Genomic DNA, 22,975 nt, shown 5'->3' on the forward strand with positions numbered 1-22,975 from the left:
GCAGTGACTGTGCTCGCACCTGAAGCAAATGAGGGAGACACCTGTGCTGAGGACGGTTCTGAAGTTCAGGTGTTTGGCTCTCAGCCTAGCTGCTGTGCAACCTCTAGTGGGAACCTGTCTGGTCTGTCACTACCTAGGAGAGCAGTATGTCAGACCATTCCTCCAGAAGGTCAGAAGGTGGCGAAGAGCAGAGGAGAGATGAGCAGAGGAAGGAGAGCAGGTGTGAGGGCCCTCGGAGCCCCCAGTGTGAGCTGGAGAAGATGCAGGAAAAGGAGGTGCAGACGGAGGGAGGCTTCAGAGGGGCCTCCGCAGAATTCCAACCATCGTGTCCCGGGGGTGAGAGCGCTGACGGCCCCTCGGGGTGATGAAAGGCTTTCGTGAGGCTCCAGATATTAATCATCTGCAGTTGCCAGGAACATCTCCCTCTGCGAGGGAGCATTTGAGATTATTGCTTAATTAACAAGGTTTATAATGGTGCTAATGTGTCCTATTAAGAAAGTTATAAAAATTAACCAGAACTTAGTGCTGGGCTCCTCGGGAAAACGCTGACACTCTGCAGAAGGTCACTTGACCTCAATAAGGTTGCACTGTCATTCTGGAGCTTGTCCCGCCCTCCTGCTTTCATCTTCCTAAAGCAGGGTCAACGGCCATGCCATCCCCTGCTATCCAGGAAGAAATGATTCTAAGATCAGAGAAGAGAAAATTCTCACCAACCCTGTGAGCGTCAAAGCTTTTGTCATTTTTATACCACACACGTGGCTGAATGTGATAAAATTATACAAAATAAATACAATCTCAATCCAGCAGACAGCTTGCATGGGCAAAGCCAGTCAAATGCAATCTGGGAGAGCTCGATTAGGACCGAAATGGTGAGTGTGTGGTGGGATGGGAGAGAGCCCTCACACCTGCCTGGCTGCAGTAAGTCAATCAACCAGCAATGTCTTTTAGTAAGACAGGTACTGGGGGCAAGGCACACTGCCAGCTCGGTCTGCTCGGCTCTGGTCTGGCCAGTGAAGGCCTTGGGCAAGTCAATTTCCTTTCACTGGCATGCCAGGCCAGCACTTCTCGGCTCAAAGGGGTTGCTGAGCCAGGCTCCCAGGAGGCAAAGACACAGTCAGAAGAGAGGAGAGGCAGGCCCAGGGCACTCTGGACTAAGAGGCTTTGTGAAGGAAGGTTCTCTCAAGCAGACCTGGGTGGTGAGTAGCAGAGAGCCGGGCAGAGCCGCATGGGTGGAGAGTGGGGAGTATGACCTGTGTCCCAGGCACTGGGAAAGCATCTGCACATTCCCTAACGTGAGAGAGAATAGGCTTGTTCAGGGAATGCGGTAGTTCATATGGCAAGAACTTAAGAGTTCGAGAAAATACTGCTGAGAAATAAGACCAGCGCTACAGCCAGCGGCCACATTATGATGGTGCTGGTGTGACACATTAAGCAGCTTACCCTTCAATAATGGCTATGACAGGTGATGGTAACGAGATCATATTTTTGTTTCCAAAAGATCATGCAGTTACACAATGGAGAGAAGGGTCTGGAAGCTGCTGGAGCAGTGCAGGGAGAAGTGGTGTGGCCTGGACTATGAGGGGGCAGGGGAATGGAGAGGACAGTGTAAGAGGTACTGGGGGCAGAACAGAAGGGGAGTGAGGCATGTGGAGGGATCAAGGATGAGGCATCTCAGGGTCCCTGGCTGGTGGTGCCATTCATCAAGATGGGGCACACAGAGGGCAGAGGCTGAGGGGAAAGCCGGAGGAGAGAGCAGTGAGTGGGCAGCTTTGCCAAGGCCATGGGACACCCATGAGGAGATGGCCAGTGGGCACCTGGATCGGTGAGTCAGGAACTCAGAAGTATGGACTGAGGTCAAATACAGATTTAGGAGTCATCTTTCATTGGCTCAATAAATGGTTACTGAGCACTTAATAGATGCTAGCCCTCAATAATCTGCCATAAAGCTCATGTTTTAATGGGTGTGGGGGAGAAGGACAATTTCAAGTAAATAAGCAAGTAGGAAATGCTATGCAGACATTTTAGGGTGATATGAGAGCAAGGAAAGGCTGCACTGGACCAGGCAGCTGGGGCAGGGTTCCCTGAAGGACAATGAGGAGGACAAGCAGATGGGAGAAGGGCACTGCTGGCAGTGGGATCAGGAAGGCAATGGAAGAAGGCCTGTGTGGTTAGTGCACAGGAAGAAATGAGAAGTGGTGGTTGGAGGGGTCGGCAGGCATCGGCCAGAATAACAGCCTGGGTTTCACCCCAGGACCATGGGCTCACTGAGGCAGTGGGAACAAAGGGCCATGAGCTGGGCTGAGGGAAGCTTTGTGGACTGAGTGAGAAGAGGGTTGGAGACAGAGGAGAGGGCAGCAGAGGAAGGAGCCCACTGGTGGAGGAGAAGCAGACAGGCAGGAGGGAACCTGACCATGCAGTCTTTGTTCCTCTCAGTCAAGGAGGCGTGGTCAGGTCCCGCAGTGCTGGGAGGAGGTGAAAGATGTGCCCTGGCTTAGTAAGCAGAAGTCACTGGGAAAGCTGGCAAGGGCAGATTAAGCAGAGGGCTGGGTGTGGAGGCCCATGGCAGGGGAGTTGCAAGTGGACACAGGCAGTGAGTATGGGTAACTCTTGCAAGAAACCTGCATGTGAAAAGGAAGAGAGATGTGGTGGCAGCTGGGTGATTGGCGGTGGCCTCTGGGGGAGCGTTTTGTTTGTTTTTGTGAATGAGTGATCAAAAGTATATTTAAAATCTTGCTGGGAAAGGAACCTGTAGAACAGGAATATAATTGGAGGAACGGGGTACTCAGGAAAGGCAGGTGGGCTAGGGTACAGATGAAAAGAATGCCCAGCCCCAAGTACGAGAAGGAAACTCCTCTTTCAGGACACGGACAAGAGGCAGGAGAATGGGGGCTCCAGGTGAGCCTGCAGGTGTGGCATAGCACATCCTCTGAGTGGGTTTAAAGCACAGTGAAGATGTCTATCTGGCCCACTGGGGAGGCAGGATAAGGATGTGATCCTGGCTTTACAGATGCAGACACCACGTATCTACCTGGTACCAACGCTGCACTAGACTTGGGGAAGCAAAAGCAAATGCTACGAACCAGGGTAAGCTCCAAGCTAAGCCAAAGCAGAGCTGGGGCTCAACACCAGGCTTCTGACCCCTGCCCCCAATTCCCATTTCCCATCACACTGCACAGGGAGCCAACAGGGGAGGGCCTCACAGCTGAAAAGCGCTGAACAACCGTGAACTTCAACACAGAGGCAGCTCACTTGTCAGCAAAGGTTGATAACTTCTCACACCTCAAACATAACTATTTCCAAACTTAATCCTAGACCAGTGATGGTGAACCTATGGCACGAGTGTCAGAGGTGACACATGAACTCATTTTTTGGTTGATTTTTCTTTGTTAAATGGCATTTAAATATATAAAATAAATATCAAATATATAAGTCTTTGTTTTACTATTGTTGCAAATATCAAAAAATTTCTAATGTGACACGGCACCAGAGTTAAGTTAGGGTTTTTCAAAATGCTGACACGCCGAGCTCAAAAGGTTCGCCATCACTGGCCTAGACAGTCCTCTGAACTGCCCTAAGAGGCAGGTTTTCAGCGGAGGAAACTGAGACCTGGGGGGAAAGTGGTTCACAAGCAATCACACCAAGGGTCAGTCAGGTCTCAAGGTTCCACTTGGCCAGCCCTCCTTTCCTGTGCTCCTACTGTGTGCAGGCCCTGCGCTAGGCATGAGGACCTGGAGATGAAGCTGGTGTGGTCAGACTAGTGCCTGAGGCAGACACACAGCAGGCGACTTCATACCCCGTGGCGATAGTGGGGCAGCCAGTCATCTGAAGGCACCTGGGACCTGCTGAGTCACATTCCAACATGAATAAGGGAAATAGAGGTGTGCCACCTATCACGTGGGCCAGGGCTGCCTCCCCAGGAAGGCCTCTATCTTAGGGTGACCTCCCAAATTAAGCTCCACCATTGCAGACAGCGGGCTGACTAAAGGTTACCTCTGATTGTCTAAATATAAGTGGCTGCCTAAATCAATTAATCATGAGTCAGCTAGGCAAGGCGGGCAGCGTGTTATATAGTGCAAGCCCCAGGCCAGGGTCTAGAGGAGTGGGTTAGAATCCAGGTGCTGAAACCTTATAGCTGTGACCTCAGGCTGGTCACCCATGTCGGTGTCCTGCCTCTTGACCTCCAAAATACACCCAAATCTGGCCATTCTTCTCCCCTCAGTGCTAACCTTACTCCATGCCACCATCACCTCTCCCGAGACCACTGCACCAGCCTCCTAACCCATGTCCCACTGGTTACTCCACCACGTGAGGACCTCACTGCCTTTCTCCTGTAAGTGGATAAATCCAGCCCGCTCACCGTGGCCTTCACGGCCTCAAGACTGGCTCTGGCCCACCTCCCTGACCTCCCTCTCCCCTCACTCATGACTCCATGGCCGCCGGGGCTTCTTCACCCCTTCAGCGTGCTGGCCCTTGCGTCTGCTCTTTATTCTGCCTGTTCAGCACCCCTCAGACCTTCGCCGGGCTGCCCCCTGCACATCCTGTTCCCAGCTCACATTCTCTCCTTAAACAGGCCTCCCGCCACCAGCTGCACAGCCCTCTCCTTCCCATCATGTCACCTGCGACACCTCACAGCCTCATCAGCACCTGAAATTACCTGACCTGTTCACAGACACATCTGCCAGCTGCCCGCACCTGCCATGGGGCCTGCTCAATGTGTACGTGGGGGTTGATTGGGTGCTACTTTCTTCAACAAACTCGGAGCCGGGCACACAGAGACCAGGGGTTGGAAACGCAGCTTCCGAGCCAGCCTCCCGCCTGGACCCGACCAGCTCTATGATCTGGAAAAGTTATTTAGCAGCTGTGTCTCAGTGTCCTCAGCTGTGAAACAGAGATAATGAGAGTAGCCAACAGTAGGAGTGTGAGGAGGATTAGATGTGAGTGCATGTAAAAGTATTTTTAAAAAATGGAACTGTTAAGAAAAACCCCAGAACCTGAAACAGTAGGTGCTCAGATAATCAGCAACCACTATGGTCCTCTGCTGCCTGCACTTTCCGCTGAGACTCGCTGGTCTCTGTCGGTTGTGTTGTCTGTGCAGTAACTGGCCGTTCTTGTGTTCATCTTCCCTGAGAGACTGTGAGTCCTGTCCCTGAGAGATTTGCGTTCCTTACAGATGAGACTGTGTCCTCAATGCCCAGTAGAGGGCCTGGCCGGGAATCAGAGCTTAGTGACCGGATGGAGAGAGGGCAGGAGAGGCGAGGAAAGAAGGAAGATGGAGGAAGGGAGGGAGAGAAAAATCAGAGTGTCCAGGATATAGCTAAATTTTTAGGGAGACCAATGACACCCTGTCTCTTTGCTGGCCCCCAACCCTCCCCAAACACCAGAAAGAAGCTGGAACCAGTGTCCCTCACGGGTCTGCACGTCACTAACTGCTCTGGGCACAATGCAGGGCTGCACAGACTGTGCCCCAGCCTTGACCTCTGCTCTGCACACAGCAATGCTCCCTTTCCATCTCCCTGCCTTTGTTCCAGATGCTTCTGCTTCCAGAAGTATCTCTCTTTACACATTTGCATCTCCATGTCTGATGGACCCTTCTGGGCCCAATGCAGTGACCCTTCCCTAGAAACTCTTCCCTGACTTCCGGCCATGCCTCCTCCCCACAAGAATGAGCTCCCTGACACATGGCCTGCCCCCCTCCCATGCCTGCCCATGCACTGCACCGTGTCCACGGGCTCATTTGCTGGTAATGGGAGCTCTTCTGGGACTAGGTGCACGTCCGCTCCTGGGTCCCGGAGCCCAGCCTGGGCCTGGCACGGGAGCCCCGGTGTGTGCTGAGCTGAGCCGTGCTTGGTCCACCGTAGCAGAGGACAGGACAGTGGGCCCCCCGCCCCGCCCCAGCGTTTCTCTGCAGCGACCTACCTCGGACGATGCTTAGTTTGTGAGGCGAGAGGGGCGGCTTAGGGACAGCATCTTTCTTTTTTTTTGTGGCAACTCCTGTGACGCTTCTGTTCTTCAGAACATCTGTTCCCCAAATCATGACTGCCAAGTTCTTCGTGTACTTGGAGTCTCCCTGGGTTACTTGTAGCTGGTGCCATTTCTCCTCGTCAACCCAGATCCCGCTTCCCAGATGGACCTGGAAGGGACAGGAATGCAAGCACCTGCTCAGTCGGACAGCATGGCAGCTGGAAGCTTCCTCGTCCTTTAAAACACAACGCTAAGGGGTCCGTCCCGTAAATGCTACATTAGCTTTCTTTAGGAAAATGCGGTCCTCACTTCCTGCATACCAGGCCTTACGCCTGCACTTCACATCCACTATCTCGATTCTTCTTGGCACCCCTGGGAGGGCCACTATTTTCACTGCAGATGGAAAACCAGGTTATGGAAGGGGAAGCAATGGGCCCAAAGTCTCTCAATGAGGCAGGTGCAGACCTGGAGTTCTCAACCAGATCACGGTAGCGCAGGCCACTCAGCCTGACCAGGCTTCAGGCCAACACCTGGGCAAGTCCTTTCTCTGCGACACTTTAGAGAGACCTCTCTCCTTCTACGGTTAACACCCTGGGATGCACATCCTCCTAGCACAGAGGCTCTCTAACATGGTCGCACACAGGTTTGCCTGGCGAGCTGTAAAAAAAGGCTGGTGCCAAGGCGCCACGTTCAGAGATTCTGAGTTATCTCGTCTGGGAGGGGCCCAGGTACCAGGATGGCTGAAGGCTCCCCAGGTGACCCCAGTGTACAGCGGGGTGGGGGCAGCACCCAGGCTCTGCCACTGATTAGACAGTGTGTCTGTGCAGGTCCTTCCCTGTCTCTGGTTCCAGTTTCCCTGAACTCGAACTAGAAAAGTTGGATTCATCTTTTCTTTTTAATATATTTTTAAAAATTTTAATGATTTCAGAGAGAAAGGGACAGGGAGAGAGATAGAAACATCAATGATGAGAGAGAATCATTGATTGGCTGCCTCCTGGGGATCGAGCCTGCAACTTGGGCATGTGCCCTTGACCGGAATTGAACCTGGGCCCCTTCTATCCACTGAGCCAAACCAGCTAGAGCTGGACTCATCTTTGCGCTCCTCTGGCTCAGAACACCTAGGATTTTACGTTAGATACAACTCCAGAGTCCGATTCTGATGGCACAGAGCACAGAACGCAATTGCACGCTCCCTGTACAGGAGCACTTGCAGAGTTTCAGCGCAGCCAGTGAGCTGCAAGCTTGGAAACTTTTTCTCCTTCCTGGCTCTTTTAACAACTCAAAAAACATTTGTTAACATTAACCGTCAAAAAATAGAGTTTGACTCCGACGTGGCCATTTATGTCGTGTTTCTGCTGAGTCTGTGGAGGGTGAAGAGGCCGCTGTGGGGAGGGAGGGAGACAGCCGCTAATAAGCCAAACTTCCTAAGGCGAATGAAAAGGCTCTGCCAAAGGTCCCTGTCTCCGGGAAGACCTGCAGGTCGCCACCAGGGCATGGTCAGGAGATGTCTCGGGAGAAGTCCTGGTCTGACAGACGGCACACACACCCACTGGTCAAAGATGATTAAAGGTCTTTCTGCTGAGGCTTGGCTTGGAAAGGAAGGTGAGCACTGCACAGTGGCAGACGGGTCAGCCAGCAGCACTCCTCCTCCACCAATTACCGAGGTTTTAGCACCACTGGAAAAAAAGCTACACAGCGCACCCATGGCTGTCAGTAAGCAAACAATCCACCTGCCACATCTGATGTCACTTCCTTTTGCTCAAAAAGATCCTCCGGGCCTCTGCAGGCCTGACATCAGATAACCAGACCCACCTGCCTCCTGGGCCGCAAACTTCAGGGCCGCCCATCTGTTCACAGGGCTCAAGGAGGTAAGCGAGCCTGGAGTGCATGTGCTGCCTGGGGCTGGCCGGGCAACACTAGCCCAAGGTCAAGTCTGAACTGTTCTCTGCAGTCTGCACTGCGGGGGTAGTCTGTGCCAGCGCAAGCATACTGGGGTCACGTGCCCTGTTGCTCCCTGCTGGCCCCAGTCACCTCCCCCATGACACTCCAGAGCTAACCACGCAAGCTCCCAGAGATCGAAGAAAAAAAAAATTTGAACAAATTCAGAATTGGAAAACCACAGAGACGGAAGATAACTTCAGTTTTCAGAGGTCTCTGCTCTTTTCTATCCCGGGCCTTGCTTATTGTTAAAAGAGAGATGACAGTCATTTTAGCCAAAGTTCTACAACAGAAGGGGGCACAGTTTTGAGCACCTATAATGAACCAGGCATTGTACCTTCAATTTATTTATCCTCATACTGACCTTAAGGGATGAGAACAGGTAGAAATTATTCCCATTTCACAGACGTGAAGAGAGACTCAGGGGACTAAATCATTTTTCCTAAGACATATTATCAATAAAATTTAGAATAAAGATTCAAACCCAAATCGGTATGACCCCGAAGCCACCTTCCTGCTGCAGCCAGTGTCATGGTGGAAACAGCAGGTCCATCAACATTCACTTAGTCGTCCTTCCTCTGCACCTGCCGGTCTGTCCCTGGCAGCCCCGCTGCACACAGGGAACCCGGGCAAAGCCGCAGGCTGGCCTGCCGGCCTCCAGTCCCTGCTGCCTCATCCCACCCTGTAACCTGCCAGACTGACTTCCCTAAAACAGAGCTTTCCTTGTACTAGATGAATTCCGCAGTCTCTCTCAAAGTCTGTGGAAGACATGGTTCACGTCAACCCCTGGAGTCTCAGATGGCTCCCCGTTCGTTGTCCCATCAAATCTGACCTCTGCTGGCTTCAAAGGCCTCGAGGACCCTGTTTCCTAGCGTTTTCCTGCTCTGGCCATCACTCTAGGAATCTCCCGAGCACTTCCTTTCCTCCTGCTTCCATTGTGCACCCTGAAAGCACAGGCCTGGAGCCTCTGTCCAGGTGTGGATCCTGGCCAGCTCTTCTACCTAACAGCTGAGTATCCTGGGCAAATCACTTGACCCCCACCTACTCCGCAGGGTGTTTTGAGAATTAAATGCAAAAACATAAGTAAAAAAAGCCTTCAGGACAGAACACAGCCAGTAACTTCCTTCCTTCGCCTTCTTTCCCCACCCATGTCTCTACTCACGCCTTTCCCCTGTCCAGGAATGAATAAAGGGATTGTCTTCTTAAACTTGCTAATCTTTCAAGCCCCAGTCCAAATACAGAAAACACTTCTAACTACTCTGGGGCTAAGTTCTACCCCAGAGCTAGGTTCTACTCCCTCTGGATTTCTAGCCTAGCGAGAGCCATCGCCACCTGAATCAGCCTTCACAGCGCATATCTGGGGAGGGGTCAAGGCTCTGCATCTCCGTACCCTGCGAAGTGATCAGGACTAGTTCAAACACAAAGTAAGAAAATGATGGCATGTTTAATATGTTTTCAGGGCACTGGCTTTCAGTTATGATGAGTTGCTGTGCTTTGGAGAAGAAAATCTTTTCTGTGACATTCACTCATACAAGGCCAACTTCATAGCACAGAGAGAAATGTAAGTAAGACCATCACAGGTATCTGCTGGGCATCTGGAACAAGGGCTCTGAGGGCAGCGAAGCTCAGGGTCACCTAGAGCAACGCCCCACTTTCAGGGATGCAGCAGAATAGACTGGAAGGAGCACTGGCCTGAAACCAGGAGACCTGGCTTCTTGCCTCTAACCTGTTGTACTATTGTAGACGGGTCTCCTGGTGTATTTCCCCGTGAGTATCATGTATACATTAGACTGTTTAAATGTGAATGGTCTTTGTGGCTTTATGATTTGATGAGTTTTAGAAATAAAATATTTAGACAAAGAAAAGCAATGCACTTTATTGAAATCAGACGGTAACTTTTGTGGCAAGCACCATTCACATAAACCACAGTTCGCTATTGGTCAAGGGAGGCTGTTAAAAACATGATATCTGGTAGGATGGAACTTGATAAAAAATGTCTTTGTGGACTGTTTTGTAGGACAACCGTAGTTTCCTACTAGGAAACAGATCCCATTTTAACACTCTAGGCTTTGCAGAGATGAAGGCCTTTGTTCAGCAGGGGAAAGGAGGAGGGGTCAGAGAGACAGCCCAGCCAAGAACAATGAGGGCTACTTCTGGGATGTGGGCGCTGCTCTGGGGAACTACCACCCACTTCCAGTATGTCGCTCCTTTCTCTCCCTTCATCCATTTCTCTGCCTGACCACAGACTAGTTGCAAACAAAAGCCAGGTTAGTAACACGTTGGCGCCAATCAAAGAAAAAACAAAATCGGCATTTTCAAGAAATGTTGTGCAAGCCACGTGTGAAAAAAATTAAGTGGGATTTAAGAGACCCATTTTTTGGAGGAAAAGTGATAACTTTGCAAAAGAAGCCCCTGTCATCCTCAGAAACTGTCCATCAGTTTTCAAAGCAAGACACACAGGATCTCTCTTGGAAGCTACTTTAAGAAAAAGTCCCTAGTCATTCCACAATGTGATCATGACGAAAAGGAAGTCAGGAAAGAAAGAACAGTCCTTTCTTTCCTTTATCTTCAATTGGGAAGAGCTCACCAAGCTTAGATATACTGTCTGAATCACCAAAGTCCTAGGGAGCATGGACCACATCCACCTTCCCAGACATGGAAGCTGAGGCCGAGAGGGGGCAGGACCGGCCTGGGTCACACAGGTAGGACAGAGAGAGAGCCAGGCTTAGAAGTCAGGCTCCGGGCTTTCTGCTGCCACCTTGCCCCTGCTGTTGGCTGAAACAAGGAGATGCAGCATGGGCCGATGGCCTGGCCCATCAACTCTGCCTCTGCGGGGAGGAAGCGCCCAGTGGGCTGGCACCACATCCGAGAGAGCTCTAAAGACCACAGCTTTCTTTCCTCAGCTTGACTATATTTGCCTTGGCTCAGTCTGGCCAGTTGCGGGGATAAATCTGGACAAACCCAAATGCAACCTTTTCTTTCTCATCAGCCCCCCGGGGAAAAGAACTGGGTAAACAGAGACCTTTGAAGCCCGAGGCAAGGAAAACGCACTGACACTGATGCTTCTCTGGGGAGAAGAAAGGGGATGTCTGCAATACACCCGATGGTGGCAGAGAACACAGCACTGGGACGGAGGAATTTGACCGGAGCCTGGATAAGGGGCTGCACTGTACCTCTTCCAGGGTGAGTTCACTTGGCTGTTAGACCAGTTTTCTTCCCGCCCTGCTGCCCTATCTCCCTGTGACTGACTGAACGACTTCCAAAGGCTATTCCATTGCTTTTAATTACTAACAGCATTGAGGTTTTCTTTCATGATCCTCCCCCTCCCCACAAGGGTCTAAAAGACAAGCTGAGGAGTCATTTGTGGGCTGACCACCACTCAATGTTCAGCTTGAAAGCGACGCAGGGATGAGACTCAAGTCTCAGTCACCTCTTGTGTCCCTGGCACCCAGGTCAATGGATACATATGGACTCATGATCTGTCACTCAGTTCACTTCTCGTTCACCTTAGAAATTTATGCATCTGCTTTCATGGAAGGGTAGGGCAGTTTTCAAACTATAACTTAAAAAATCTTTCCCACTAATAAGTGATTTTAAAATGTCAGTTTAGTTTTGGCTCAATATTTACAAAACAACAACAAACCAAACCAAACGATGAAGAAAAGAAAAAAGTCCCAGTACAGGTCCACTTGTGATAACACACTGATTCTGGAAAGCGTCCCTTAGGGACAGGCCGGGAGGCCACCCGGCCCGCGCTCGGGAAGCCCCGCACCCGCTCCATCTTTACTCTGACTGACAGGCACTCGCAGGGAAGCGGTATTGAGCTTGGCACACTACCTTGCCATTGTCTAGGATATACTTGTCCATGACAGGTGCAGGAGCGGGGTAATAGGACGACGTATTTGCTTCCTCACTGAAAGTGCTCCGTAACTCCGGCTCGGGCTCGAGACATTCTGACTTTACTTTTTCCAAGTCAATGGCGGGACCTAGGCAGTTAAGAAAAGAGATCTGTCTAGAACTCCAAGGAAAATAAAATGCAAATATTTTTAACTATGCATCTATCAGTACATAGTGGCACAAAATACACCTATATATATATACTGGCTTATTTTTGTCCATTGGACTACACTTAAACCCAGGCTTGAAACTAATATGAGGCATGAATGTTACAAGCAAAGAATTGGAAAACTGGAATTCAAGAATGGACTAGACTTTAAGTATGAATGAGAAGCACTCCTCCTGGTGTCTCTGTCTAATGGACATGCAGGAGAATCCGTTTCCTGCACAGGAAAGAGGTCCTGCTAAGACTGGGTGGAGAAGGGTGCAGCTACTGCAATATGAAGATTGTGCATTTGCCCAAACCCCCATTTCTCCAGCCTACAGTGGAACGGACCACAGCAGATGAACAGAGGTTAAGGGAAAAGCAGAAATGCAAAGGCCTTCCCCTCCCCAAGACCTAGTATCTAAACAGGAGCATTTTAACCAAGAAATTAAAACACAATACAGATTAGGCCCGTGATTGCCTGATCCAGCAGCTACCCTGATTTTTATTTAAATGCAATCAACACAAATTATGTGCAGATTAACAGGGAAAGAAAGCTAGATAAATGGTGGTGGTTTCTATGGGGGATATGATTTTCTCCATTAGCTTGCAAAAATGATAGACTGCTTTTTAAATCACCTATTGTGTCTTGATTACCAAAGGGCAGAGAAACAGGATGAAAATGAGTAAATAAGGCTGAATGATTTGGTTAACTTGCAGGAGAGCAACTCCGAGGGCCAATGGAGAGTTGAGCAACCTGGAAATTCACCCTAGACCAGCGGTTCTCAACCTATGGGTCGCGACCCCTTTGGTGGTCGAATGACCCTTTCACAGGGGTCGCCTAAGACCATCCTGCATATCAGATATTTACATTACGATTCATAACAGTAGCAACATTACAGTTATGAAGTAGCAACGAAAATAATTTTATGGTTGGGTCACAACATGAGGAACTGTATTTAAAGGACCAGAAGGTTGAGAACCACTGCCCTAGACAGACATTTCAGGAGTTGACTGGGATCAGATTTAGCTGTTGCCACACCAGGTCCCCCTGGCTATGCATATACCTGCAGTAACAGATGAATTTCATGGTCGAAACTTCGCTGACCCAACAATGTGGACAACCCAGTACAGGGCTCTTTACTTACTAAAGACCTGACCACCAATCTGGTTGTGATTCTACGTTCAATTGCCACATTCTAGACTTTCGCTGGTGGTAGGGGCGGTGTTGTTAATTTTATTATGAAAATTCCTCATGACAGGCCTTCCCACAACAAGAATATCATTCCTGAGTTGCTGGCAGCTGCCATCTGCAGGAGAGAGTCTCTGCAGTTTCCACGATTTAAGCTGAATGCAAGATGTCTGGGTGCAGAAAGGCTTGGCTCATCCTGTAGAGATAGTGCAGAGCCCACTCCTGGCTCTGTGATGCTTGGATTGTGCAACCCAGGTGAGTGGCTGGCAGCATCAGAAGCTGGCAGAGTGGAGGACTGACAGCATCTAACTGTTCTAACATCCTCTCCCAATAGTGCGCTACCTACTCAAGGGCTGAGCCTCGGTCGGACTCTTTCCTCTGTCCCCAGCACCTGGCACTGAGTAGGTGCTCTCTGAATGTTAGTTAGATGAATAAAAGAATGGCAACAATGAACGAACAGTTCCAAAGTTTCAGAAACAGAAGCCAAAGCTTTTCCTCTGTGTGAGATCTCAGGGTAAATTTCGGAGATGCACACAAACTTCAGTGAAGTGTCTGATCTTCCTTAGAGCAGGAAGAAGTATTTCCGTTTCCCCTAAATGGCATGGCTGACTGGGCACCGGAGGTGTCCTCCAGCTCTGACATTCAGTGACAGGCAGAAGACATGGGTCGAGAGGAGGTCCATGTGGCCAGCATCACGGTCATCTGGTAAGACTGTGTCCTTCCTCTAAGTTTCCTTCTCCTTAGATGAGAGGAAGGTGTGGGACAGGAGAATGCATCTAGTTCAGACTCTGTCTGGTTCTCTCCATCTATCCCCCAATGGCTGCCAAAGAGATCTCCACAGGACTACGTCCCCCCTTGCTCAGGCTCCCCATAGCCCTCCAAATGAAGTCACACCCCAAACCCTCCTTAAGGCCCAGAACCAGCCTCCTCTCCACCTCAGGTGCTCATGTCTTGCTCTTCCCCAAACCTCTGCCAGGTCCCTCATATGCAGTGCTGTCCAGGCCTCTGTCCTCTGGGTTTGAAGGCCACCTCCTCTGCCTGCCAGGCCTCTGGTCCGACTTCAGAGTGAAGCGTAGGTGTCTCCTTTGTGAGGCCTTGCTCTGATCGCTACCAGGTAGGAGGTTTCTACATTACAAATGCTCCCAGCAAATTAATGTCTGCAGCCAACCGCTGTCCACATCAGCCCGTGAAGCTCCTCAACAGCAAATATTTGTCTGCAATTGTGGCACCGAGGACAGTGCCCAGCACATTGCAGGCTCTCCGTAAACTCATGACATGAGAGAGGGGAACGGGGAACGAGTAGTGGGGGAGGAAGGGACTTAATTAAATGGGCTGGAGCAAAGATTCTGAATTAAGCCCGCAGCTGAGGTGAGCCGCCTGGGGGTGGAGGCAGGGGCGGATGGGAAGCTATCCTCAAATGTCTGAAATCTTTTCTGCGTTCAAAACATCTATAGGCCTTTTCAGGAAGTAGAAACCAGGGTTGTTCAACAGAAATTGGAACCATCTAGCCAGGAGAAGGGACAATTCAGATGGCGATGGAGGGACAGGTAAGGGACATCAGAGGCGCACAGTCAGGCTCCATTCCCAGTGGGCTGGCCCACCCTCCCACACATGCACCTTCCTTCCTGCTCGCAGTCTCTGCTTGTGCATCCCTGTCTGGGTCATTCTACCCCCAGGAAAGTCCACCTCTCCAAGCTCCACCAGGGACTCAAGGCCAGACTGCAATGCCACCTCTCCCATGAGGCTGCCCCTCCCTTCAGAGAGAGGTAAGTCAGTCTCTCCACCCCTCGGCTTGGAATTTGGGGTTGGAGACCCTGGAGCATAAGTTCTGGATTTGCCATTTCTGTTTAGGCGAGCTGTGAGCTCCCTCAGGCTCCCTGTGGTAGTCACTGTCTTATGTCAGAGTCCAGGGTCATCACGGCACCTGATTCAAATTCTACCCTCAGCAGGTATTTTACACATCGATAATCGCCTAACCCAGTGGTCGGCAAACTGCGGCTCGCGAGCCACATGCGGCTCTTTGGCCCCTTGAGTGTGGCTCTTGCACAAAATACCACGTGCGGGCGCGCATGTACAGTGCGATTGAAACTTCGTGGCCCATGCGCAGAAGTCGGTATTTTGTGGAAGAGCCACGCTCAAGGGGCCAAAGAACCGTATGTGGCTCGAGAGCTGCAATTTGCCGACCACTGGCCTAACCTCTCCGACCCTGCTGCCTCACCTGAGAGGAGGAATGACAACAGCAACTTGGCCAGATGGCAGATTAAATGACGTAACCAAAATATGAAAGGCCTACATCGGCACCAGGCAGAGTGGCTGCTCAGTAAATAGTGACTCACCCTCCACCCTCCCACACACACGCGTTACACTCGGGGCTCAATTGGTCCAGTGCTGGACCGCAGCTGCTGTGAGCCAGGGGCCCTGCTGGCCTTCTTTAGCCCCAAGTGCCCTGTGCAGGCCCAGCTCAGAGCAGGCCCTTTCCCTGTTCACACACCCTCGTTCCCCCACTCACACTGGTCTCCCCAGGAGGTACTGGGATCTTCTGGCTCTTAAGGAAACTGATTCCTAACGTTCATGGTCAGCAATGTTGAACACCCAGGAGCTGCTAGTTGTTAGCCCTGCTCTCTGCACCTGCCTTTCTCTGGTGTTGTGCATAGAAGGTACCTGGTGCCTCAGCCCAGCAAGGAGGGCAGACCAGCAAGGGCACATCTTGGAAGGGTTTTGTCAGGAGACTTGGGTGTGATCCCAGCCACATGACCTTAGACAAGTCACCTCAACTTCTCGTGCCTCACTTTCCTACCTGCCACATGGGGCTCACCGCTGGCCACCCTGCAGGCTGACTATGCCTCTGGGAGCTCAGCACCAGGGCAGGCATGGAACGGAGGCTCAGAAAGGGCAGATAAATGAAGGAATGAATCAATCAGGAAAGCGAGTGTCTAGAATTACAGAATCAGAAAGAAAAGGAACAAAAAAAGGTTTTTTGGGGGGAGAGAAGGGAGGGCCTCAGTGCTTTTCATTTAAGGCAGGGGGAACACTTCATTGCAAATTTTAGTCGGCTCTCCTCCCAAATGTTGGCAATTTACATCTCATTACAACAAACGCTGCAGATTGCTGTTTTGCTTTTAAAGATTTCAGAGGCATTGTTCTCCTTCAAACACATGTGACCAAATTAGCCACAATAACAGGCACTCGTGCTAGAGACGGCATCGTTAGATCTGGCGCAGATATTTTAAGCAACAAAGGAACTTTTTTCACTTGTAGGAAGAGTAGAATTTTTTTTTTTAAGTCTTTTGATCCACTTCAGGTTTATTTTGGGGGAAATACAGCTTCCATGGAATGAAACCTCTCAGCGGGGTGAAGGAAGCTTTTAAAAACATATAAAAGGTAGTACTTGTCCTTTCATTCAGTCATTCCCGAACCCAATGATCGCACAGCTCTAGGCCTGTCAGAGCACTGGAGACCAGAGAACAGTAAGGCGCGGCCCACCCAGTGCAGGAGAAGATGAGAACTGAACACGTGAAGCACTGTCACATCCACACAGACAGCGGGGGGGGTTGATGGGCAAGCACTGGACAAGGTGTTAGGAAACACGGTGCAAATCCCAGTTCTGTTACTTCCTTCCCCTCTTTAAGCCGCAGAGGCTTTTTCCATGAAATGGGAATCATGGCAGAGGGAGGGGCTTGGTAATGCTTGTTGGCACAACAAAAAATGAAATTATACCTTTCTTTGTCCTTGTTTATCTTAAATTGGATGCTATTCTTTCTGAAAACCTCCCTTAAAAGCGAATGCTCGTGTTACTTCCGAAAGATTCAGAAAGCACCTGTTTCTTCAAAATATATATGTTGGGACACGAATACCATTTCTGATTTCTGCTGAAATAAAGCTAATAGTACCAGATTTTTTTAGAGAAGTACTAAGTCCAGCCACTTACACTTCTGGGCGTGAACAGGAAGTGTCTCTGCTCTCAGTGTAATTCTAGCTTCTTCATAAATGCAAAGTGAACCAAGTCAGAACTCTTAAATGCACACAGAACCCCTACTGTGCAGCAGAGGCACAGCGGATGGGGTGGAAAAAGGATCCCACTTTGCAGAAAAGGAGCCGAGCGTAGGACAGCTATGCAACAATGGAGGTGCACAGGATCTTGGACAGGCAGGGAGCTGGCCCAGGCTCCTCTGTGGGCCCCATCATCCCTCACCTGCTTTAGCCACATATGGGCTTCTTAGCCCCCTATGCTTCCAGTGAGGGTGGGGACAAATCTGGTCTCATTCCTTCAGTGAGAACCTACTAAGTGCCAGTCCTGGGCTAGGCCTTGGTCGACAGCCCAGCAGTGGAAAGAGACAGGCGACAGATCATCGCCACCCTGTGTCACTAACAAGGGTCAGGACGCAGACTTGGGAACAGAAGCGAAGAAGGAGGCATTGCATCCGGAGGAGACTGGGGAGTCTTCAGGAGGACGGCCACAAGGTTTATGTGGGGTCTCGGAGGATGGATGGGCAGAGCTTGTTGGGGGGAAGGGCTGGAATGGGGCAGTTATCTCCAAGTGGTTAGAGCAGGTGGCACAGAATCGAGGCTCACTGACCAACTAGGAAGTGAGCAGTGTGATGATCTGCACAGACGTGGGAGGGAGAGATCGCTGCTAGATCAGTGACCCTGGAAGGCTTCCAGGAAGAGGTGAGCTCTTACTGGAGCTTTGATGGGTGAGTAAGGTCTGGGGATGGTGGAGGGGCGGACAGGCAGGGGGTGGGGTCACAGCAGCTCCTCGGGACCGTCTCCTCCCCTCTCCGTTTTCTGAGAGCCTCTGAGAGGAGGCTCTGCTGGGTGGAGGCAAGAGAAGCAGTTCTAGTCTGAGGTCCTGGGCTGGGTGGGGTCCCTGCAGCTCATGTAGATGCCCCCACAGTGAGGCCAGACCCTCAGAGCGGGGGGAAGGGGTGGTAGAGCAGGCCAGGTCCGCAGTCATGGAGATCAGTTATTTTCCCGCTGAGGAAATACAGATACCCATTTCAGATGACATATATGCTTTCCCCTGAGAGGGGCAAGTGACCGACACTGAATGTCTTCAGCACCTTACATCAAAGTACCCTTTATCTTTGTAGGACTTTTCACCACACTGTCCTGTGATTATTTGGCTGGAACAGAAACTCTGAGGACAGCCAGTCTTGTTTATCCTATCCCCAGCACCCAGCAGTGTCCCAGGCAAACATCAACTCTCATTAAACAGGTGTTCAATGAAAGAAGTTAATCCTCATGGCTGTCCCGCAAACCCGCAGATCTTATTGTCTCTGTAGAGGCTCAGGGAGGTAAAGTAATTTGTCTAAAGTCACAGGGAGGCAGGGCTCCAATTGAGGGCTGTAGATTCCATTCCAAAGCCTTGCTCTTCCCACTACCCTACACCTGGGCCAACTGCAGCTTTCAGGTCTCACCGGCTTCCCACATCAGGCCACTCTGGGGGCCCTCAGCTCATCTCCGATCTTCCCAGTCCTTCCCTGGGGCCTGTGAAGAACTCCTCAATTGTGCAGGGGAGTGGTGAGGAGGAGGGGGCATTGCTAGGATTCATCGCACCTCTAGGAGCTCTGAGCCTGTCCTTCACCAGTTGGTGGCCAGAGAAAACTGGGCTGGTTTTTCAACTGTGGTTCTTCTACCTCCCTCCCCCCCACCCAATGACCTGGGCCCAGACTGCATCCACCCAGCAGGGACATGCAGGCAGCACGGGTCTGCCCTGTCAAGCAGCCCCGAAGGCCCTGCACCTGCCCTGAATGCATGGAACAGAACTGGGTGGCATGGATGGGTGGCAGAGGTGCTGTGGTGGGAATAAGACTGACTCCAGAGGGGCAGCTGTGAGGCACAGTGGGCACCTGAGGGCAGGAGCTGTGGAGAGGCAGTGTTCCATCATGTGGCTGATGGCTCCCAACCAAATCAGTTCATGCCCTTGGCCTTGCTTAACCTACCCTTCAGACCAGGAACCCTTCCAAAGCAGGACCATCTGGGATTCATCTTTGCTCAATGGTTGTTGATTGAGTTGCCTGGTTCAGAGGCAACAGTAACGTGGAGGTTGAGCGACCCTACCCCAGGTCACTCCAGTGGGGAGAAACCCCTGTGCATCACCTGCAGGAGGGGCTGGCACCGTTTCCAGCTGCTCTCACCTCTATAGCCTTGGCTCACCCTCCTACCTACTCTCCACTGTGCAGTCCAGCCTGAAACCACTTGCAGTTCCTGAATAAGCCAGCCTCCCTCACAATCCCAAATCTCTGTTCTGGTTCTCCTGTTGTCTGGGATGCCATTTACTTCCTCATTATTTGGAGAAATCCGACTAGTTCCTTATTTGGGGGCCTTCCCCAGCCACCTTCAGCACCTCTGCCCCAGTCACATAAGGAGCCTTCCTTAGACCCTTTCCCAACAAGACAGCCCCAGCACAGCGAGGCTCTCTGCATTCCCGCGGTCTGCTGATGACACTGGGACTCCTGGAGGCAGGAACCAGGCCTGAGCTATTGGATTTCCATAGGGCCTGGAACATTGGAGAGTCCGATGAATGTTCCTGTACAAAAACACTGGCCACAGTCAGAGGCATCCCAAATTGGAATGGGCTGCCCTGGGAGGCAGCGAGTCAGCTTCTTGTGTCTAGCAGCGGTTCTCAACCTGTGGGTCACGGCCCCTGAAAATACATCCTGCATATCAGATATTTACATTACGATTCATAACAGTAGCAAAATGACAGTTATGAAGTAGCAACGAAAATAATTTTATGGTTGGGGGTCACCACAACATGAGGAACTGTATTAAAGGGTCGCGGCATTAGGAAGGTTGAGAACCACTGGTAGGGGAATGTTACCGGAGGCTGCGCGATCATGGCTGTGTAGGAGGCTGTGCTGCATGGACTCTGGGACTCCTTACAGGACGAAGGTGCCAGAACTCTAGGAATTACCTCCAACCAAACTCAGAGAGCCGCCTGGAACAGCAAGAGAGGGTGTGGCCAGCCTCTGGGTCTTGCTGAACCCCGGCGGCTGGACTGATTCCACCCATCGATCTTGGCTGAACATTATTGCAGCTTCATTATGATGGACGGGACTGTTCAGATTCCACATGGCATAGGCATGTCCTGTTTCCTCTGTAGTCCTCAGGGTCCCCTTCTATAAGATGGGAATGAGAGGTGGGCTTAGGTGCTCTTTAAAGAGACAATTTCTATAAAAAAAACTCTAGGAATTTTCTGGTTGGCATCGTGAGGCCATATAACTTGGCAAAGTTAACACTAGGAAGGAATGGTGGGCTCTTAAATTAGGCAGGAAGCATTCCACCCAGCAGCTCAAGAGGCCGGCAGCCCCAGAGCCCAATGCAGCACGTAAAGGAGGTCTAACCATGAGGGTAGGCAGGAGGCGGCGCTGCAAAAGCATGGGGAGGAGTCGGCCCTGTGCAGGGAAAGACAGACAGACCTACATCTGAAACCTGGTTCTACTATTTCCTGGTTGTATGGCCTCAGGCAAAATATCTCTGAGCTTTATCTCATTATCTATTTACTGCTAGGGTTGTTTCAGGTATGAAAAGCACCTCCCCTCAGGCCCTAAGCAGGTGTTCAGAGAGGCCAGCCCTGCCCATGAGGAGCAGTTGCCCACCTTTTCCACTTCCATTCCTCTGGCTGGAAAATCCAGCAGCAAACCAGCCGGCCACACGGCGACACCCAAGCCAAGCACCAGCAAGGAGAAAGCCCAGCAACTCCGCAGGTTCTGGCTGCCCAAGCAGGTAGCAAAGGGACAGCCTGAAGTTGTCCCTCAGCCCCTTTGCCCCAGAACAGTGAACTCTAGGGAGAAAGAGGATGGAGGGTCTTGGACTGACTACTCTGAAATCAGCTCCTCAAAAAATCTAGGATGAACTGTAGCTAATTCTGATTCAGTCAACAGGGCAGTATGTGCTTCCAAGGGGAAGATGACCCATATGTTTAAGAGGAAAAATCCCAGTTCTCAGTACTCAGTCTTTTGCTGCCTTGGATCCAGATGCAGGAGGTACAGGGCACCGTGGTTTCTGGCCCTGCTCCACACTTGCTGCAGCAGCTGGCAGGCTGCAGGCCTCCGGGGCCTCCCCTCCACAGTGGGGACATGAAAACCTAGCCTGACCGGATGCCTCGCCCATCCTCTCGGCTTTCTCGGAGCCCGGCCTCTGTGAGTGCCCTGCTTACTGGTGAGAATGGACCGAAGGCTGGAGATGGAAGAGGGTGCTGAGATCACAGCCTCAGGAGCAGAGCCCTGGCAAAGAGGAGACGGAGGTAGGACTAGTGATGCCTGAACAATGGAGGGGCTCAGAAGGAGGGTCCAGGACTTGAGCTGGGAAGATGGAATTCCACCCAGGAAACGTGAGTGGGGGAGAAATCTATAAACTACAGACCAGTGAGCTTGAAATCAAGACCAGGCGTAGCTGTAAAATATGATTTCTGAGAAGGGAAAGCAGCAATCTACAGGAGACAAGGAGACACAGGGCTTGACCGAAGATTAGGATATGCCAGGCAACCACATCTACGCTCCTCTGTAGGACGAGAGCTCCTGACGTACCAAGTGTTGCCCACACATCTTGTGTGCGTCCTCAAGTGACCCCACATCACTAATGTTGGACCCACTGAGCACTATGTGCCAGCCCCTAGGCAGAGGTCTTGACACACATTTGCTCATTCAACGCCCCTAAGAACCATAACAGTTGGTACAATCATTTACTCTGCTTTCTGGGTGAGGAAACTAAGGCCCAGGAAGTTAAGTAACTTGCCCAAGTAACAAGATTAGCTGGTGGAAAAACCAGGGTTCAGAACCCCAGTATTTCTGAGCAGAGGACCCAGGCAGGCATTTGATCACGGTGCTGGCTCTCCTGCCTGCACCGGGTAGGCATGAATTCATCCATTTTACAGAGGACAGAGCGCAGGCTGGGGAGGGTTACACATTTGCTTGAAGTTGCACAGGTGATGAATGAAAGAGCTGAGATTCAAACCCGAGTAATATCTGTTGCCAAAGCCCTGGTTGCCGCCAGGACAGGGAAAGCCAGCGGGAGGCATTTGGCTGATATTAGCTGCCTTTTCAAAGACACCGTCAGAGACCCGTGCTTACAGAATCCAGCTTAGACCGCAAAGGATTTGAGAGATCAAAGCTGGTATTTTTGTGGACCTTGGGCAGAAAGCGAGGCATGAGGGAACAGGGATGACGGAAACCCAGCCCTACAGAGCCAGGACGGATTTGCAGGCCAACAGCCTGTGATCTGGCCAACAGGGAAGCTGTCTCTTCTTTTTGCGTTCTCCTCTCTCGAAGGGGGATAATAATTTACACCTGGCCTCACCTTATTGTGAGGAAGAGTCCAATGAGGTAAAAATGGCAAGGTGCCTTGAAACCGGGAAAGTACTGTGCAGATCTTCTGGTCAGAATCCATCATTTTCACCTACATTCCCTGACAAAGCACACACAAAACGCAAGGCCATCATGCGCCCCCTCCTCAATCATAATGTCCTGTTGTGTGGGGTGTCCCGTTGGGCACATCCCTGCCTCCCACTGGGCTGTGTGCATCCTGAAGGCAGGGGTTCCATCTCCTCCTCCCCATGTTCCCCACGCGGCCCTTCTGAGCCTCAGTTGAATTGTTACCTGAATCACACAAAACTGAATTTAACTAAGAGGCACTGCACTCTCAGTGCTAAAAGCTGAGGAGGATAGCTAAGGCTAGTCTTTGATCTCGAAGGACAAGGAATCCGGCTGAGACGAAACCGAGAGGCCCGGGAGTTCACTCCTGCGCATGGACCGGAGTCACCCTTGCAACAGGCTCTCCACTGTTCTGCTTCCCCTCACTCCCTTAGAATCCGGGGAGCCTGCCAAGCCCCAGTTTAATAA

General features: G+C 51.2%; 2 protein-coding genes across 4 annotated transcripts in view; both read right to left on the reverse strand.

The window, feature by feature from the left end:
* The window catches only part of AGBL4 (ATP/GTP binding protein like 4), an 887,859-nt gene that overhangs the window by 154,554 nt on the left and 710,330 nt on the right, over positions 1 to 22,975 (reverse strand). The gene's annotated exons all lie outside the window — the stretch shown is intronic.
* Positions 1 to 22,975, reverse strand: part of BEND5 (BEN domain containing 5) — a 48,717-nt gene that overhangs the window by 2,805 nt on the left and 22,937 nt on the right. For all 3 annotated transcript variants that reach the window (XM_014454572.2, XM_014454571.2, XM_006087288.3), the window contains 2 exons: positions 11,737 to 11,885; positions 5,917 to 6,130 (listed from right to left, as the gene is read on the reverse strand). In XM_014454572.2, coding sequence (XP_014310058.1) covers positions 5,917 to 6,130; positions 11,737 to 11,885 — 363 coding nt within the window. The remainder of the gene's footprint in view (positions 1 to 5,916; positions 6,131 to 11,736; positions 11,886 to 22,975) is intronic.

This window comes from Myotis lucifugus, unplaced genomic scaffold (assembly GCF_000147115.1).
Source record: "Myotis lucifugus unplaced genomic scaffold, Myoluc2.0 scaffold_37, whole genome shotgun sequence".
Lineage (NCBI taxonomy): Eukaryota > Metazoa > Chordata > Mammalia > Chiroptera > Vespertilionidae > Myotis > Myotis lucifugus.